This window comes from Notamacropus eugenii, chromosome 4, assembly GCF_028372415.1.
Source record: "Notamacropus eugenii isolate mMacEug1 chromosome 4, mMacEug1.pri_v2, whole genome shotgun sequence".
NCBI classification, from domain to species: domain Eukaryota; kingdom Metazoa; phylum Chordata; class Mammalia; order Diprotodontia; family Macropodidae; genus Notamacropus; species Notamacropus eugenii.
The window spans coordinates 294,796,355-294,816,622 of record NC_092875.1 but is presented as its reverse complement, the minus strand read 5'-3'; the positions used below and the strand labels follow the sequence as shown (position 1 = coordinate 294,816,622).

General features: G+C 39.9%; 2 protein-coding genes across 4 annotated transcripts in view; one reads left to right on the top strand and one right to left on the bottom strand.

Moving 5' to 3' along the window:
- Positions 1–56: 56 nt before the first annotated feature.
- Positions 57–9,889, bottom strand: TMEM70 (transmembrane protein 70). The gene is made up of 3 exons (XM_072604895.1): positions 7,148–9,889; positions 5,796–5,907; positions 57–595 (listed from the first exon to the last, which is right to left on the bottom strand). The coding sequence occupies exons 1-3, from the start codon at positions 7,361–7,363 to the stop codon at positions 156–158; spliced, it is 768 nt and encodes a 255-aa protein (XP_072460996.1). The 5' UTR covers positions 7,364–9,889; the 3' UTR covers positions 57–155.
- A 2,251-nt stretch (positions 9,890–12,140) lies between these two features.
- The window catches only part of ELOC (elongin C), a 31,326-nt gene continuing 23,198 nt past the window's right edge, over positions 12,141–20,268 (top strand). Inside the window, exon 1 of one of the 3 annotated variants that reach the window (XM_072604901.1) lies at positions 12,141–12,370. The gene's annotated coding sequence lies outside the window, so the exon portion shown is untranslated. Of the gene's footprint in view, positions 12,611–12,794; positions 13,035–20,268 lie in introns of those variants that run through there. The other 2 variants (XM_072604899.1, XM_072604900.1) reach the window with 2 other exon arrangements.

The following is a 20,268-nucleotide window of genomic DNA, read 5'->3' as shown; positions in this document are numbered from 1 at the left end:
GGTCCTCTTCTAGAACAAAGGACAACAACCAATTAACTACTTTAAAAGTCAGATACTAACAATAAAAGAATAATTTATTATTTTACAGTGATACAAAAAGCACACAGTTGAATAGCTCCACAACAGCAAAGAGGGTCACATTTACCTTCTTCATGCTATTTATTTTCATTGGTTTCTTCAGTGTCAAAAGTAAAAGGCTTGTCATAGCCCATAAGATGGTTATAATCTTGAGGATGTGGAAAAAGCATTGGATTAACAAGCATTGATTTTGTTTTTGCATAAAATGAGGTAAATATACTTTTGATATCTGGAACCTTTACATCATTCTGATGAAACACTGTTCTCTTTTCTAAAAGAACAATATTATAAGTAATGGCTGTATACGTGTCTGTCTTGGCTTCATGGTACAATCGAACCACATATCCTTTTGTAATAAAGTGAAGCAGCATTGGAGTAATTAATGTAAAAGTTCCCAAAGCGCCATAAAATGCAATTTTCAGAGGCAGACTTCCAAATTCAATATTAGTTTGTCCAAATATATATGGCAGTAATGCAAGGCTGAGCAGGCTTGTCGAATAAGAGAAACATTTTACACCTGAATTTTTAAAAAAGAACAAAAATTGGTTAGTGTTTTTCTAAGTTACAAAGTAATCACTTTATCTCACTCATTTTCAGTTGTTCTCCTGATATGACAAAAATTGCTTAAGGTTTTCAAATCATTACAGGATCTAAGTTAATAATAAAAAATTAAGAAATGAAAACCGGTTTTAACATGTTATTGAATGGAATTTTATTAAAAAGCACTCATATGTCCAGAGTATACAAAGTAAAGATCTTATGCTACTTTGAGACCTCAAAGTAATTGCCCCTTGAATTATCAGATATTAAATTATTCCTGAGGGTTGTTTTTTTTGTGTATTGCAAAGCATATTATCATTCTTTGGAAGAGACACAATGCTTAATTCTACAATCACACTTAATAAGAGATAATTAATATAGTTAAACTATAGTTTAAACTACAGAATCTTTTGGATTATATACTAGCTTGCAATTTCACACTTCAATAAGTTTAACACTAAATAAAATATTCTATCCATACCAATATTAATGTACTTGTACATTCATCTTAGCAAATGGAGCAAAGAAGAATAGGCAAATCATCACAAACTTTGAGGAAGGTTCTTAGTGGCAAAACAGATGAGGCCAAAGTTAAGTCTACCAAATCAAAATGTGCCTGAAGCATAGTATTTAATAACTGTTTTTGGTCTTCCTTCCTTCCTTCCAAATAAGGGGGCTGGGGTGAGGGGGTAGGAGATCTCTGATATACAAAACAGTAGAGCTAGGATCTTAAAACTTCTATTAGACCAAAACCCATTAACTGTTTATTCAAGTGCTTGAATCTCTAGGGATTATTTTAGGTACTCATTTATTTTTATAACTACTCATTATTTTAATAGGCAGTGGCTATAGTCAGTCTTTCTATTCAGCTTCAAATATCTGCTCATTCCATGACAACATTCTGACACAAGTAAGTTACTTTAAAGAGAAACATTCTTAGAAGGTTTACTTAATTTCAGTTAGGGTTTCCAGACCTCTTCCATACTTGGCCTTCTTTACATCTCTAGAACTGAGATATAAAATACAGCTATCTGTCTGGAACTCGATTTTTATCCTCATCACTTTAGTGAGACAGTTCTAACACCAAACACTTCTTGACTGCCAGTGTCAATGGTCTTGTTTTCCAGTCTTCCTTGTAGTTCATAACACATTCTTCTTCCTTGGCTTCAGATATTACATTCTCCCCAGCTCACTTCTTGCCTCTTTATACCCTTCTCTAGTTCTTTACCTTCTTCCCAACCCATTTATGTTTGTGCTTCTTGGATCTGTCCTTGGCCCACTCTCTCCCAAGACATCAACGATCGCATGTATACAGAAGCCTCCCATGTCTTTACCTCCAATCCTGAGCTCTTTTCTAGGATCCAGATCTTTACCTTCAACTGCCTGTAGCAGATCTCCACCAGCACCTCAAATTAAACATGTCCAAAACTAAGCTCATTTATCTTTGGCCGTAACCCTGCTTTTCCTTCTGAATTCACTATTTCTATCTATAGCAATGTTAACTTGGTGCTACCTTTGACTCTTCCCTCTTATCTCCAATTAGTTCAATATGTCCCATTGATGTATAGCAGCAAGCACCCTGACATATCAAGGATGGCCCACTAGCACAGGTTCTTAGATCTGCTTTTCTAAGGAAAGCAACTTTTGAGAAGTCAACAATCTTCTTTAATCACATATACCAAGAGAAAAAAATATAAGCAGAAAAATAAAGACCAACAGACAGGGCTTCTAATTGTCTGACCACAAGCAATACATGCATCACAGATCAACAGACAGATCCAACTGTCTGACCACTACATACATATATAGTTACTAGAGAGAGGAACAAGCACCAATATCCAGGTTTTCAAAGCCTGGGGGTTCCTTAATGGCTATCCAGAGTCTCACCTGGCACAACTTACCTTCTTCCAAAGAGTAAGCCCCAAAACAAAGTGCTAACCTCAGAATACATGGAGAGCCAGAGGGTATCACAGCTCTCATGCTTCAGTGCCTAATTATCAAAAGGTGGGAAAGCCTTCAAGCAAGCAAACTGCAACATAAGCAAACTTTCCCTTTGAACAAGTTCCTCCCCCAATGGGCTCCAAGTGAGGCCTATTAATACGTAGGGAAGATCTTTAACTTCCATTAATATAAATCTCATTAACATTACATGATGCTACTCCCAATTTTTTTTAATTCATTTCTACTTTTCCATTCCAAATACCACCACAATGGTATTCTTCGCAGTCCAACAGACAAAGGATCTCTACAGGGTCATTCTCTAGCAGTATTGAACCAGGGTTGGGGACCTGCCTCCTCAAGGCCACATGTGGCCCTCTAGGTCCTCAATGTCCTTTGACTGAATCCCAACTTCACAGAACAAGGGATTTGCAATCATACTAAAATTCCCTCATCAAATCACTACCCCAGTCTCCACAGCAGTTCTTGTAAGCCTTTTCTTCCCTCCTCAAACTTCCCTTGATTCCTCCTCCCTCCACTCTCAGATGAGATCTTTACATCATATTTTACCAAAAAAATTGAGGCCATCTGCCATTAGCTCACTCTTCTCCCTTCTTCTTCATCTCATATCACACAGGTGTCTCCTTCTGCCACAATCTTCCTTCACTCCTGTCTCGCTTGATGAGGTAGCTTTACTCCATACCAAAGCTACCCTCTACCTGGTCAATTAACCCCATTCCATTCGTCTCCTCCAATAGATTACTCTCTGTTCTTCTCACTCTATCACTTATTTTTAATTGCTCCCTGTCTACTGGCTTCTTTCCTACTACCTATAAACATCACCATGTCTCCCCATCTTCAGTCATCCTAGATCTCTCCTGTCCTTTGTGGTTAAACTACTTAAAAAGACTATCTACATCAGGTGACTCCACTTTTATCTCCTCTCATTCCCTTCTTAACCCCTTACCATCCAGCTTCTGACCTCATCATTCCACCAAAACTGTTCTCTCCAAAGTTTATCAATGATTCTTAACTGCTAAACTCAACTGCATCTTTATCAATCTACACTCTCCTTGACCTCTCTGCAGCCTTTGATACTACTGATCTATTGATCAGAGTCTCCTTGATATTCTCTTCTCTGTAGTATTGCAGAACACTACTCTCTCCTTGGTCTCTTCCTACCTGACTGTTCTTTCTCAGTCTCCTTTGCTGGATCCTCATCCACATAATACCCTGTAAGCATAAGTATCCCATTGGGTGCTATCCTGGGTTTCTCTTCTCCCTCTACACTACTTCATTTGATGATCTCATAAACTTCCAGGGATTTCATTACCATATCTATCTCAATGATTTTCAATCTCAACCTAAAAATCCAGTACATAGCTTAAACTCAACATCTTCAAAACGGAGCTAGTAATCCTTTCCCCTAACCCTACCCTTTCACCCTCACCTTCCCTATTGCTGTAGAGGGCAACAACATCCTCCCAATCCCTCAGGCTCCCAACCTAGAGGTCATTCTCAATTCCTGTCTCTGACCTTCCAATATCTAATCTGTTGCCAAGACCTGTCAGATTTCACCTTTGTAATATCTCTGTAATAAACCTCCTTCTCTCTCCTAACACTGCCATCACTGTGACGTATACCCTCATTATCTCACACCATGAATATGAAATAGCTTGCTGGTGGATCAGCCTGCTTCAAGCTTCTCTCCACTCCAATCCATTCATCAACTAAAGTCATTTTTCTAAAGTAAAAGTCCAACTACATCACCCCCCTACTCAATAAACAAGTGGCTTTCTATTGATTCCAGGATCAAATACAAAATTTGTTTCACATTCAAAACCCTTCATAACATACCCTGCCCCCTTCTGTCTTTCCAGTCCTCTCACACTTTATTCCTCACTGTGTATTCTTCCCAGTAACACTGACATCCTTACTGTTCCTCAAACAAGACAATCAGCTATCAGCTCGAGGTATTTTCCAACTATCCCTCATGCCTGGAATACTCTCCTTCCTTATCTCTACCTAATAATGACTTCCTATAAGTCCCAATTAAAGTTCCATCTTCTCCATGAAGCCTCTCTCAACCTCTTAATTCTCGTGCCTTCCTTCTTTTATTTTTTACTCATCTTGTCATGTAGCTTGTTTGTTGTCTCCGCAATTAGACTGTTAGCTTTTTGAGGGCAGAGACTGATTGTCTTTGACCTTTTTGTATCCCCATAGTTTAGCACAGTGCCTGGCATATAATAGGTGTTTAATAGATGTTTACTAAGAAGCCCTTAATAGCTATACCCAGCCACTGCATAAACCAATAATTGGTCTATCTCCAGTTTCTCCCCTCTTTAATTCATCCTCCATGCAACTGTCAAAGAGATATTACTAAATCATAGGTCTTAGCAATGCTTAGCACAGAGTTAGGCACGTAGTAAGTGCTTAATAAATGCTTGTTGATTGATTGTTGTTGACTAACCACATCACTGCATGACTCAAAGAGCTCCAGTACCTCACCTCTAACTCTTAGAATCCCTAGCTCTTTTCAGAGTTCAGTTCAACTGTCATGCTATACATCGAGGAAACCAGACAGTGCGATGGACAGAGCACCAGATGTGGAATCAGGAAGACCTGAATTTAAATTCAGCCTCAGATACTTACTAGCGGTGTTATCCTGGGCAAATCACATAACCTGTCTGCCTCAGTTTCCTCATAAATATGTAAAATATTTTAAGATGTAAAATAGGGATCATACAAGCACCTACCTCAAGGAGTTCTTGTGAGGATTAAATGAAAAAACATCTGCAAAGTGCTTAGCATAGTGCCAGGAATAGAACAGGTACTTAATAAATGCTTATTCCCTTGCTTTTACTTGTCCCCACCCTTTCCTCCACCTAAGACTTTTCCTGATCCCTACAGCTACTAGTCTCACATCTCCAAATTACTTTATATATGCATATATATTTACTTATGTGCCTGTTTCCCTTGGTAGAATGCAAGTTCTTTCAGATTTGGGGTTGTTCTCATTTTTGGTTTTAGGTACTCTAAATCTAACATAGTGCTTATCACATAAAAAAGATGGTTATTATCTGATTTACAAAAAAAACAAAACTTAATAAATCTTAAAAATATATATATCTTTGAACCACCATCTTATTTCATTCCTATCAACAATCCTCTTTAAGCAATGGAATGAAGAAAAAGTACTTAAGTTACAAATAAGCAACATCTCAATTCTAATCACGTACCAAATACTGCTCTTGCCATATTCCCTGTATAAATCAGTCTTCCATCTTCTGATTGCTCTGGATGGGCATGAGTATGAACACATCGAACACATTCACCAGAAGAAAAAGCTGTCTAATGAATAAGAACACATTGTAATGTTACATGATTGAAAAAAAAACTGTTTAGTGTATAGTGTAAGATCTAGCCATTCTGGAAGAACTTTTTATTATTTTGTATGTTTTTCAAAATGCTCCCCCAAAACTTGCTTAATCACAAGAAATTTCTGTTAAGAAATAGAATTTGGGGTGAATTTTCAAAAAAGAAAGAGGGAAATTCAGCACCTACAAAAACGGGGTAATCCAGGAACCTACAGAACCCAGATTATGATCAGAAAATCGAAAGGGACATGAAATGATCATCCTTTAAATTCTAATTGTATATAGTTGTATCTTCCTCATTTTTAAGTGGAAAAAGCAAAATTAGAAATATGTCAAACTAAAAATAAGTATGTTGTTACTGGTATTGAATAGAAAGGCAACAACTTTCCTAAAGGTTTTGTAAATACAGCAGATGGATTCTCTATGTTTTATAATCATTTTATCCTCTCTTTTACTTGATGCCGTTTTAAATTTCAGGAAAATTGGAGGCTGTAGCACATTACAGCAATGACCTTTCTTGCTAAGAAAAACAAATATAATCAGGAAAGCCTGTTTCCTAAGGGTGTAGAATTAATTATAAAATCTCTACAAAATCAAACTCTTGCCCTATTTCCCTATTTCCTAGTAACCTTCTTTACTTCCCAATCCCATTAAGGTCATTTCCTTTCATGCACCACCCTAAGCCCAACTGCAGCACCTTGGGGAGGTAAGAAAAGTACACCTGTACAGATGAACTTTCATACAATGGAATTCCTGGGAATGGAAATCAGTAATTAGAAAACAGAACCACACTGAAACCCAGATTAGGGGAGTTCTGCTCTCTCTGGATTCCGGGCCAATGCAGGAGGAAGGGGGAGGGGCAGGGTGTAGCGAAGGAAGTGTGGCTTCTGGATTTATTCTACCGATCTGAAAAAATCTTGGAGCCACAGTAAAAAAAAAAAACCATTTCGATGCCACACGTGGGTCCCCCTGGGAAGACGGGAAATGAGTCAACAGTCCCGCCTCCAGGGTCAGCCTCTAATCTGTTCCGCAGGATTTTACCGACATGTGCCCCATGAGGCCTTCCGGGCCTATTAACTGGACTCTCACGTTTGAGGGTCCCGCGGCCTTCATCTGGGGGTGGATCTAGCGGATAATGGGAACACAACCCGAGGCCCCGGTCTACTCCCGGACCTTCCACCCCCCTAGCCGGACCGGGAGGCGGGGGGCGGCACCTGTTCTCGGCGGGGCGCCCAGAGGGCGAGGCCTCGCGCCAGGCCCGGGGTAGCTGCGCGTGCGCTCCGATGGCTGCCTGCGCGCGTGGGGGGCAGGCCGGAAGCCTCCCGGGGATCTCGGGCGGCCCAGCGACCCCGCAGCGCCGCCGCTGCCCACGGCCTAATTCTCGTCCCGCCGCCGAGCCGCAACTGGCCGCCGACGGCCAAGAGCAACATCTCCCGCGCTCTGAGTGACAGTGGGCACCTTCCGAACTACGGCCCGCCGCGGCCTGGGCTCACCGGCAGAGACACCCCCACCCCGGGCCTCCCTTGCCCTCCGCCCCCTGACGCTCCAGTCGAGCGATTGGGCCGCCTGGCTGGTACTGCGGATATCCTGTCCCCTCGGAAATCGCTCCCGAAACAAGAGTTCCCGAGGTTAGAGAGGACAGCTGCAGCCTGGGACCGGAAAGCCACGGTGCAAGTGTAGCAGAAAGAAAACCGAGGAGCTACTGTTGCCAGTGCCTGTGCTTGAGGTAAACGCCTGGCGCCTGGGGGAAAGGAGACTTGGAAGAACCGGATCCCGGACTATGGAAAAGAAGGGAAAACAAGCCACACTCTGAGCGCTGGAAGAGTTGTCCTGCGGATAGCTGTACTGAAACAATTCTGCTTGGGCCCAGAGGCCAGAACTAAGCAATGGGTGCAGATAGCAAAGAAGCCAATCTAGGCTTAATGGCAGGGGACAGAATACTTCCTAGCAAATCAGAACTGTCCATGAGTGACCTGGAATGCCTTGGGAAGTAGTGGGTTCGCTCTCACTCGATAACCTTAGAAAAGCCCCAGTATTTCAGTTTTGTCCCCAAACTAAGCTGTGTGTGGAAACCTCGCTTATTTTCGTTTATTTCTTCTACTTCCCTAATCCCCACAGTTCAGAGACAAGTGGTCTGGTATGATAAGGCAAAGGCTCCCGCCGCGTGGCCCCCGCAGTACTGAGTTCATCTAACAGGAGCATGACGTCACCTTAGACTTCAGAGTAAAGCCTTTGATTATATTTTTCTTACATTAGTGTGTCCCCTGGTTCAATAGGAAAAACTGCCTGTTCTAGGTTGGCTCTTCAAAAGATAGTCCTTTCTTATACTCTGAGCTTGGAAATGTCTGTCATTTCTAGTCATCTTTTCCCTCGTGCTCTTTACTTGTGTTGTTTTTGCCGGGTGATTGTGCACCTCTTCTGACGTTTAAAAGTCCTTCTCAGTCTAGCTCCAGCCAAGTCCTTGCAGGTTACTTATTACTTTAGACTACACATTATTCTCCTTCACACACTCTACTTTCTAGCCATATTGGTCCACTTTCAATTCCCAGTACATCTTCAGTCAAAGTGCCTTGGTTCAGGCAATATCCATTTTTTTTTAACCTCCTCCTCCTCATCTCTCTATCTGTTTCTGTGTCCTCCGTCCCCGTTCCCCACCCCCTCCCCGCGCCTTTCTCTCACTCTCTCTCTCTCTCCCTCTCACTGAATCTCCATGGTAGTCTATTCCAAGAATAGTGCAAACTCATACAAGTCAGTCCATCAGTCAATAAACGTTTATTAAGTGCTTGCTACTCGCTCCACACTGTGCTAAGCTTTGTGAATACAAATAAAATCAAAAAGAAAACTAGTCCTTACCCTCAGTGAGGTTACGTTCTAAGGTGGGAAGACAACACAAAAGAGGGCAGAAACAAAGGTTGTGGTGCAGGTACCCTGCACAGGGATATAGTAAGGAAAGTCCTGCAGGTGGAAAAGAGTGAAGGTTGTCAGGCAGTGTGCTTACATTGGAGGTCTCAGGAAGAACCAGCAAATCAGAAGGAGATTCTGGAGGACTGGAGGATACTTCCAATGGAAGCAGTAGTCCAGTAGATATTGTTACATATTTTACAATTACATATATTGCTAACCTTGAATCTCAAGGAATAAATTATGATTATTACCATGATTATTGGTTTGTTGCTGAAGAAACCAAAATTAAACCGATTTTCACCACTGGTTATCTAGTGCAAGTAGTTTAGGGGTCATGTTTATTTACATTAAAAAAGAAGAGTCCTCAAGGAAATCGTAATTTGAAATGACAATCCCTTTCATTCCACTACACTATTCGCTTATTAGTGTATGCCTAAAATATCAAAGAAAAGCTAAAATAAGTAAAAGTACTCTCAAATCAACCACAGTGGGGGAAAAAGTATCTGTTCTGGTCCCAGAAATCCCAACTACCCTATGGGGAGATGTCCTGGAATACCATGAGGCTCACGCCTTAAGAAATACAGAGCAGGACCTTTAAACATTTTGCCTGCTACCATCTGGTAACCTCCTAGTATAATTATTTTTGGTACCTAATTTATATCCTCTGAAAGGACTGAAAAGGTCAACAAGCATTATTAAACCTCTCCTAAGTGCCAGGCACTATACTAAGACCTAGGAGATACAAAGAAATAGGACATCTGCCCTCAGAGAACTCACAATCTAATGGAAATACTGTCAAAATATAAATGTTAATCAAAAGTGTATGAACTTTTAAAATCTTATTTAAAAATGGTACAGTCTTTAAATTTCAGTGCTCTCTACTAAGTTCTGATTGTCATACCTGATTGAGATTCTGTAGCGAAATAGATGAAAATTCTTTGTGTCATCTCATGTTCCTAAATTCTAATTCTTTTTTAAACTCTATTCTGTTAAAATTATTTTTGATAAAATATGTAACATTTTAAAATCCTCCATTATTTCATTAACCTATTTCAAAATTTTGTCATTTTGTGTTTAATTGTATTTTACTTCTAAAAGCAGTATTACATAGTGAAAGATCTAGGAGGAGGCCTGGAAGACCTAGTTTCAAGTCTTGCCTGTAACAGTACTGATAATGTGGCTCTGGGGAAGTCTTTTAATTTCTCAGGGCTCTGGGCAACTCTCTTAAGACTATAAACTGTGGAGAAGGTGCTACATCTTTTGGTAGAAGGAGTTTCCTTACATGGAAGTTAGCTAAATCAGTGAAATCACAGATCCAGTCTCATTTCCTTCTAATACATTACTTATATTAATTTTGTTGACTACATGTGTATAAAACATTGTATGCTTTAAATGGTTAAATGTTAGTGACTATTTTTAGGTATTCTTGCTCTCACATATTTGTTGAGCATGAACTAGGCACTAGGCATTTATAGCTGCAGCAGGGAAACATACCATACAGAGAATAATAGAAGAAAAAAATGTTTCCTCTGCCCCTATCACCAAAGAACTTCTATTCCAAGATGGATAACAATCTCCACCCCCCCATAACATAATCACAATATTCTGAGTAGCAAAATAGGTATTTTAATGTGCTTTTGCAAAAAATACATGCTGCCAGTGCCACATTTTCACTAAATCTCAAGCTGGTGAAGTCTCCTAGACCAATTCTGTTGTATTTATCCTTTTTAAGGTTTCACATATTTCCATCCATAACTCTGCTTGGAAGTGGATTTAAGAGTTGGTGGAAATGAGAGAGGAAAGGAGAAGGAAGTTAAGAGAAAAAAGTAGACCCTGATAATGGTGGGGGGGGGATATGGGTGAATTGAAAGTAGTCTCACTATTTGTGCCCATCCCCCAGTCACCTGTTCCTAATGGTATAGTAAACAGTCGGGTTGTTACAGTTAAAAGACCTATTTTACAACCAGTGTTTCAAGCCAGTGGTTTGATAAGCTGAACCTCAGTCAATTTCAAGAAAACTTTGTATAAAATTGAAATGGACACAACGACTGCTTGCAGTTCGGAAAAAAAAATTTTTTTTCATTCTTCCCAATTACATAAATATTTTCACGGGGAAAAATGCCCATTCCGGACACATTTTGATTGAGAACCTCTGGGGTACAAACATCCACAGGCCCTTAAAAGTGGGGCTTGACATTCTGGAGAGCAATTTGGAACTGTGCCCAAAGGGCTACAAAAATGTGCATACCCTTTGACCCAGTAATATGGGAAAGGGTCCCACATGTACAAAAATATTTGTAGCAGCTCTCTTTGTGGTGGACAAAAACTGTAAAGCAAGGGGGATGCCCATCAATTGGGAAATGGGTGAACAAATTGCAGTATATGTATGAATATGAATATGAATACTATTGTGTCATAAGAAATGATGAACAGGAAGACTTCAGGGAGGCCTGAAAAGATTTATAATATGAACTGATGCTGAGTGAAAGGAGAAGAACCAAGAGAACTTTATATACAGTAACAACTACAGTGCTGAAGGATTTTTTCTGGTAGACTTAGTCCTTCACAGCAATTCAAGGACCTAAAAAATTCCCAATGAACTCTTGAGGCAAAATGCCTTCCACATCCCCAGAAAGAACTATGGAATTGGATCCCAGAATGAAGCAGACCATTTTCTCTTGTGTTTTGTTTTGTTTTATGGTTTCTCCCATTCATTTTAATTCTTCTATGCAACATGACTAAGGTGAAAATGTGTTTAATAAGAATGTATATGTAGAACCCATATAAGATTGCATGCCGCCTCAGGGAGGGAGTGGAGGGGGGAAAAGGGAGGGTGGGGAAAAATCTAAGATATATGGAAGTTTTTGTAGAAAACTGAACAATAATTTAAAGTAGAAAAAAAAATTTTTTTAAATCTCTTAATCATTAAAAAAAAAAAATGGAGGTTGGGGGAGGAAGCAATTTAAAAGAACCGGCAGGTCCAGCTAAGGAGTGCAAAGCCCTGTGTAGGAAAAGCAAACTAAATATGTTAGTCTGTTGGTTCTAAGTAGTTTTATCATAATCAGTAAATGCACTACCACTACCGGGAAAAAGAATCGAAAGAAGCTACACAGCAACTCTTCCAGAGTATGCTGTAACAGTCCCCAAAGGACACAAGCTGCTAGTTTGAGAGCAGGATACTTTCATTAGCACCAACACCGCGCCCCACGTATTGCAATCTCTCCTCTTTGAAAGTACGTGACTCCAGCTGCCCCTGCGCCCGACTCATTAAAAGAAACTATAATTTCCAGCATGCAATGCGGCCCTCGACCCTGCCATCCTGTTTTCAGTCTTTCCCCCCAACTAGGTCTGAAAAATTGGGTCGTCCTGTTGCATGCTGGGAATTGTAGGAACGCATGAGTTGGACTGCAATTGGGCACCAGTCCGGACCGTGCCCCTCCTCCGAGGATAGAGAGTGTTTGTGTGGAAATTGGAGAGAGGGAAAAACTGGGAGGGGGGCGGGCTTTAGCCTCGGTCGGAGTGGATAATGATTGGTAAGCGTACGCGGCGCATTTCCAATTGGTAGAAGGCGTCCAGAGGCTAGGTGGGTCGGCGCTGGTTTGTCTATACCCTCTCTTTGGAGACACTGCGCTGACCTGCCGGAAGTGGTTACTTTCGTTGCCCCGGAAGAGACGGCGGCGGGCGGCTGGGGCCCGCGGGGGGGGGGACGGCCCTGGGAGCAGGGGCTGTGGCGGTGAGTGGGGGCAGAACTGCGGCCGCTGCAGAACTGACAAGTGAGTCATGGGTCCGGGTGCGGGATGGAAGTTCGATTATGGGCCCGGGCGGAGAGGCGAGAAAGGCCGGGAGAGAGTGCTCGTCTTCCCTTCCCGGCCTAGGATTTGGGCGGGGAGCGAACGGAAACCATCCCCCCCTCCCCCTGCCCTCGCCGGCGACCCCTTCCCTCGGGGCTGTGGCAGGGCGGGGGGAGAGGAGGGCGACCGGGCCTCTCCGAGGCTCTCTTTTGCGGGGCTTTCGACGGCTGGGAGACTCCCGTGGCGGTCCCTGTGGCCGGCCCGCACTCCCCGCCGCCTTGGTGGGTGGAGGGGGCGGGGGGGGCTCTTTTTCTTCTGGTGTTGCTGGATCTGACCCGGGCTGGCTTTCCCAGGAGTGTCTGGACGGAAACTAGGCCCCCTCGATGCAGTGCTCCTGGAAGTTTGGGTAAACTTCGGGGATCTCTAGGGCTTGGGATGGGTGAAGATGGGCACGGGGCTGGTTCGGCAGACAGGGACTTTTGTGCACTCATGTGAGTTTTTTCCCCATCATCAGCTCGCAGGATCTAAATGGTGGTGTCAAGTAACACACTTATGGTAGTGGAATTTCCCTTAAGGTGCAAAAAAGAAAGAAAACCAAAAACCCAAACACCAAAATTTTATTTTAAATCCCTATTATTTATTGCTTTAGAGATTGTATATGTGTATGTATGAGTAGCTCATATCCTCTGTGAATGCTTTTGAAATTCTCAAATTCCAGTTTTCTAATTCACTTGTTTGTAGCACATATTTATTTAGGTAGAAAAGCCAAGATTTAATTAGAATGCCGAAGATTATTAAGTCTTCTATATGCATAGTTAACTGACCCCTAGATAATGGCTGTTTAAGTAGTCTGCAGTGGTTAGAACTTCGGTTTGAGCTATCTTGTACTTAACTTTGCTTGGTACCCAGAATTAGAGCCTGAATATTTGTTCAGTATTAAGTACTTTTTTAAAATTTGTCAGGCTGCTATTACTTTTTTGCTTGGTATTTTAAAAATTATTTGTGTTTGTGTATTATCTCCCCTCTTAGGTTGTAAGCTTCCTGAGGGATGAGACAGTGGTCTATTTTTGTGCCTGCCTACCACTGTGCCTTATACACAATGGGCTTATAATAAAGGACTGGTACTTGTTATTAATGTTGACTGCAGATTTCAGTGGCATTGTATTTTAAATGTGACACTTAGAAGTTTTCCCTCCGGATTTATCCAAAGGCTTGTTTTAACCAAGCACACACATTACCAAGAAAGATGTGAATATATGTAAAATAGAAGCAAATAGCTTCATTACTGGTAATTTAAGGGTGGAATATAACTGGGCAATCTGCTGTAGTTGAAAAGATTTCTTTTAGGGACTACTGACAGATGTTCTAAAATAGTCTCTGATCCCTTCCAGTAATGAAGCAAGCAGTGCCTAAGTAGTCAGCTGTATATGCATGACCCTGTTTCAGATAAAACCTGTTTCTGAATGTTACTTAACTTACAAAGTGTATTTCACAGTTGAAGGATTAAAAGGCATGAATATCATTATTAGTAGGAGCTGAATATCTCCATTTTGAATACCAAAATGAACCTGGGACTTTGGTTGAATTATTTAAAATGTCCCCTTTTACACAGGAAATACTGATCTTCACCTGAGCTTTTGGGGGACCATATTTGTAATTTATTGTGTTCTTGTAATCAGAGTTGAAACTTAGGTACATCGGTCATTATGCTTTTATCATTAATCTGAATACTTTTTTTTTTTTGTCTTTTTTCACTCTTATTTTACTCTCTTCCAGCTTTTAGCAGGACCTTGTTAAAAAAATACTACAGATTGCTTATTTCATTATTTATTTTTGTGCTACCTAACCATTTCCAATGAAACAGAACTCTTAAAAAAATAAAAGTAGAACTTGCAGACAGGTTTGGGGATAAGTAGCACCAACAAACAGCTCTTTTGTTCCTTGATCTTCTTTTGAATACTGTTTTAAAGTCACGTTTTATCTATTGTAATGCCATTTGTGAATAATATATGGCCTAAATTGATCTTTCTCCATTTGTTCTAAGTATTTTTTTTTTTAGTATGCCCTACTTAAAACACATTCAAAATTGTTAATTTACGAAATTAAGGATATTTGCTTGAAAAAATATCACTGGAGAATTACTTTAAATAAAAGTTTTTATACTGTTTTTTGGAAAGTTTTCCGTTAGATGATAATATGCTGTTTTAATAGTGTAGTACTGAAATTCAGAATTAAAACAATGCGTGGGGTGTTTGTTGACTGGAGGCCATGGGGAGCTAGACCCTAGACAAGCCACCATTTGATAAAAAAATGAAATTTCCTTTATAAAAACACATTGCAGTTAATCTTTTGTTTTATGTCCTGCCTCCAGAAACTTAGTGTGGTTGAAATAGTGCTAGATTTGTAGTCAGAAGATCCAATTTCCAAAATAAGCTCCTCTATTTAGTATTTGTGTAGTTGGGCCTCAGTTTCCATATTTCACAAATGAGAAAAATGGACAAGTTGACCTCTGAGGCCCTTTCCAGCTCCCAATTATATAGTAAGAGATGAGGGATAAAGAGTATCTAGTTTCAGATACTTTGTATACATATATATGAGTATACATACACATGTAAGGTGGTATGATGTGGATAGATAGTTGGCCTCCAAGCCTAGAAGATTCCAGTTCAAGCTTGGCTGTAGGACCCTGGGCAAATCATTTAACTTCTCACTGCCCTAAGGCAATTCAGACTATAAATTGTAGAAAGGTTGTTCTGTGCACTTGTAGGAGTTTCTTCATCTGGGAATTCCCTATGTGAATATAATTGCAAGTCCAGACCTTATCTCTATTTTTGACACTAGCATCACCATTCACCTATGTCTTTTTTGAAATCCTGATGTTAATTCTTAGCTCTCTGGAAGCCTACTCTGTAATTAAAAACTTGCCTTCATAATAAACCCATTTCTTGGCATTTGCTGGGAATCCAGCTCCCTCATGATTATATTCCATCCTTGGCTAGTACTGATTGTACTTTCATTCTTACCCCTCACACACACCTCCCACACCTCTACTCAAGGTGGGAAAATCAAAATACTCCTTGCTGTCCATTGCCAATCCAGACTTTTTCTCTACCACCATTACTTAGCAACCTCTCCTTTGAGGTTCATGCTATTCTTATTTATCTCCCATCCAAACCCTATACCCTTATCTGTCAACCCCTAGGACATTCTCCTTCCTTCCTCAATGAGGTAAGTTCTTATGTTACCTTTCTGTCCCAACTCTTGCCCTCATACTTATTTATACAGGACTTAGACATTTATATTTCCTCAAGTATCTTACCTTTCCAGTTCCCTAAGCTATTTTAATTGCCATGACCTACTCCTCCACTACACCTTATCAGCACACAAAGATAGTTGTACCCTAGAACTTGCCATCACCCATAAGTGTTCTGCTTCCATGTTCATGAATTCCGAGATTCTTTTATCATTTCATCTTTGCCTATGCCTTATATTCTCTGACCCTGTTCTTTGTTCTCACTGTGACAAGATATACCATTTCTTCTGCAGGCTTGATTGTACTTTTTTCCTGTCTTGATGCTTTGGTGGATCAATTCAAGTCTGTACCATCCTCCACACTCCCTGTGTATTATTGACTCTTTCTCTGCTACCTACAAACATGACAATGTCTTCCCCATCCTTAAAAAAAAAAAATCACTTGATCCAACCATCCCCACCAGCTATCATCTTATTTTCTTACCTTCTCCACTAAACTGATTGAGAATTCGGTTGGCATTGGTGCTTTTTATCTTATACTGTCTTCCATAAACTCTGTAATGTGACTTCTGATTCAGTTGAAACTGCTTTTTCCAAAATTTTTACACCCAATCAATGGACTTTTCTCAATTCTCATCCTAAGTGACTTCTCTCTACTTTTTGATACTGTTGATCACCTTCATCTGGTTACTCTCTTCTCTCTTGAGTTTTGGGGGCACTACTTTCTCCTATTTCTACTCTATCCTATTTCTCCAGTCTGACCATTCCTTCTCAGTCTCTTTCGCTAAATATTCATCTAGGTCATACCCACTATCTGTGGGTCTATCATAAGACTCTATACTAGGCACTCTTCTTTTCTCTTTCTATACTATCTTGCTTGGTGTTTTTATCCACACTCCCAAATTATTATTTCAATGCAGATAATTTCCAGATTTATACATCCAGCTCAAGACTCTCATTACTAACTGCCTTTATCCATCTTTCACCTCAAACTCTCCTTTCCCAACTTTTCTGCCATGTTTTCTTTACATCACCTATAAGAATCCGTTCATTTCTTCTCTTCTTAGAGCCATCCCATTTAACAAAGAGTAAAAAAGAAATACTAGAGACGCTATTGAGCAAAGCCAACCAGTATATCAGCCAAACTTATACAATGTTTCACTGCCATAGTGTCCCACCTCTGAAGACAAAGAAGGAAGGGGAGGGACCTTTTTTCTTACCTTTTTTGTTTGTTTTTTAGGGCCAGTCTTGGTCATTATGTTTTTTGCTCTTCTTTCCATATGTAGTTGAGTATATCATTTTTTCCTGGTTATGATTACTTTGCTTCAGTTTATAAAAGATGCTTCTGCTTTCTTCATATTCATCATTCTTTTATGGGCCTTAGAGTTGTTGTTGTGTGAGGGTGGGCAAGTCACTTATCTTCACAATGTACCCTCGTAAACTTTAGTTTAATAGTACTTCACAAGATCACTAGCAGCAAATGAGGTGATGTTAGTATATTGCTTTAGGTGTATATACATGTTATTTCTGTGTAACTCACTTGTTATCCAATCACTTACCATATCCCGTACCTCTCATATCTGTATTCCTTGCTCTTCCCACTTCTACTAACTTAGTGTAGGCACTCATTTGACCCTCCTGAACTAGTATAGTAGGCTTTTTTCTTTTTAAAAACTCAGAACTTAATAAGAAAAAAAAGAGTATTTCCACATAAGTAGTCAAACAGAATAAGAGGATTATACATGACCTTGGATCTCTGTTTTTTATATACTTTGCTTTTCTTTTTAAGCATTTAACTTCATCTTTTAGCTTTCAGAACTGTCCAGCTTTTGTTTGCTTTTTTCTGGCCTACCTTTTGCTCTGCATTTTTTTTTCCAGAAGATACCTCCATGACCTCCTTTTATTTTATTTTTTTTTTTAGCTACCTCATATATACATATATACATATATATGTATATATGTATTCCCACTAGCTACCCTAATTCTGTAATATGTCTCGTAAGTTTACAAATATCATCTTTCTATGTAGGAATGTAAACAGTTCAACTTTAATAAGTCCCCCCCCCACACACAATTGGAGAAAAAAGGCTGGATCCACGGACCTAAAAGGCCACATGTGAGCTTAAGGCTTAAGGTTCCCCACCCCTGGCAAACCTTTCTTAAAAGATCTCAAGTGAGGAGAGTGCCCGAGGCAAGCCATTCTACTTTTAGATTTAAGAAATTTTTCTTTTATCTCTAGCTTTGCAACTTCCACCTATGCCACCTAGCTCTGCCCCCTGGAGCCTAGCAGAATAAATCTAATCCCTCTTCCAGAGCATAAACTTGTAGGTACTTTCAAATCATCTCTCAGGTCCACCTTTAGTTTTCTCTCCTCCCAACTAATCCCCAGTTCCTTCATTTATAGGTTAATTTCAAGACTCCTCACTATACTTTTTTACCATTCTAGATGTTCTCTAGCTTGTCAGTTTCTTTACTAAAATGCACCCTGAACTGAACATAATGCTCCAGCTATGGTCTGACCAAGTAAGGGATACAGTAGGACTCTCAACTCCATATTCTTGGACACAGTGCTTCTCAGTGCATTGCATTAGTTTTCTTGGCTGCTGTTTCACACTATTGGCTCATGATGAGTTTACAGTTCCTCTATCTTTTTTTCTTGATAAACTACTTTTTGGTTTATTTAAAATAAATTTTTATTGATGGCTTTTATTTTTTATCACTTATATTTCCCAGTGTATTCCTCCTTCTTCCCCTTCCCTTATATCAAAGAATAAAAAGGTGAGGGAAAAGCCAACAACATATCCAAAAGTCTGACAGTTTTCATTGTTTCATATTCACTTTCCCCTACTCATGTAGAGAAATGAACAGAGGTGCTTTCTTATAGATTTCTTTAGGGTCAGACTTGCTTGTTATGATTTTGCAGAGTTTTGATTCTTTTTCTCCTCACTTAAATGTTATTTAGAGTTTTCATGGTTCTGCTTATATTACTTTATATCATTTTATGTGTTTTTCCTTGATTTTTTATATTCATTATTTATCACAGAATAGTAATAATTTACCTCTCACATCTTTTTCAGATGTGTGGTTGGCTAGACAAGCCTCCCTATCTTGGACTTGTGGAATTGATTTTTTCCCCTAGATTCAGCATGGTATTTAGCTCGTCAAGACTTTTTTGAATCCTGACTCATCCAGTGTATTAGCTGTCTTTCCAGTTTTGTGCTGTGTCCAAATTTGATAGTCTTAAAGAAACTTTGTACTTTACTCCAGTGCCTGGTACACTGTGGACCTTACATGTTTAATTCATTGGGAGAAGAATCAAAGATGTTTTTATTTTTGTTTAGTGTTTCTATTTCTAGGGCCTTGTACAAAGTAGATAGTTAATAATTATGTGATGAATTCCTTCATAGAGAGGGAAATTATGAAGGGGGGATGTTAATGGGAGGAGAGAAGTGATAAGCTTAGTTTTGGTCATAGAATTTGAAGACTGTGTAACAATGAAAAAAACATTGAGTTCTAGAATTAGGGGATATGGCCAGGAAGACTTGAGTTCAAATCAAGATTCAGACATTTACTGTGTGACCCCGGAGAAGGCACTTACCCTCCATTTGCTTTGGTTTCTTCATCTATAAAGTGGGAATAATAATGGCACCAACCTCCCAAGGTTGCGAGAATCAAATGAGATATTTATAAAGTGCTTCGCACAGTGCGTGGCACATGAGAAGTACTATGTCAATATTAACTGCTATTTTCAAAACCCATCTCTGACATTTCTAAAGTGTGTGACCTCAGGCAAGACACTTGGCCTTCCTCAGCCCCAGTTTCCTCTTGTAGAAAAGGAGGGAATTGGACTAGATGGCCTGTGCAATCTCCACATCTACGAGCCTGTGAAATTGTTGAAATCTTATATAAACCCTCTTTGTTCACATTAAGGAACTAAGGGCCAAAAAGGTTAAGTGGTAATAGGGCATCCAAATTGTTCAGCATTTGGGGAAATGCTGGAGTGGAACTGAAGAGAAAAAGTAAGGTCAGAGATGTGAATTTGGAAGTTAACATAAAAGTGTAGTAGAAAGTGAGGTTGAATGAAATCTGTAAGGGAGAAGAGGGAGATACAAAACACAGACACACAGACACACACACCCCCACCCTCCCTATCTGTCACTGGTGTGCGTAGTGTGATCACATTTCCGGGATGAGACAAAGGAGGGAGACAGACTAAAAAGGTAAAAGGCAGAACGAGAATGATATAGTATAATTGTAAAAGTCTAGAAAGAAAATAAATTTATCATACTGTTAGGTGCCAGATTTTCCAGAACAGATCTATTTCAGGGGGAAAGAACCATAATTTTAGTAAGATTTTGCTTATATATATATTTTGTGAACTTAAATCA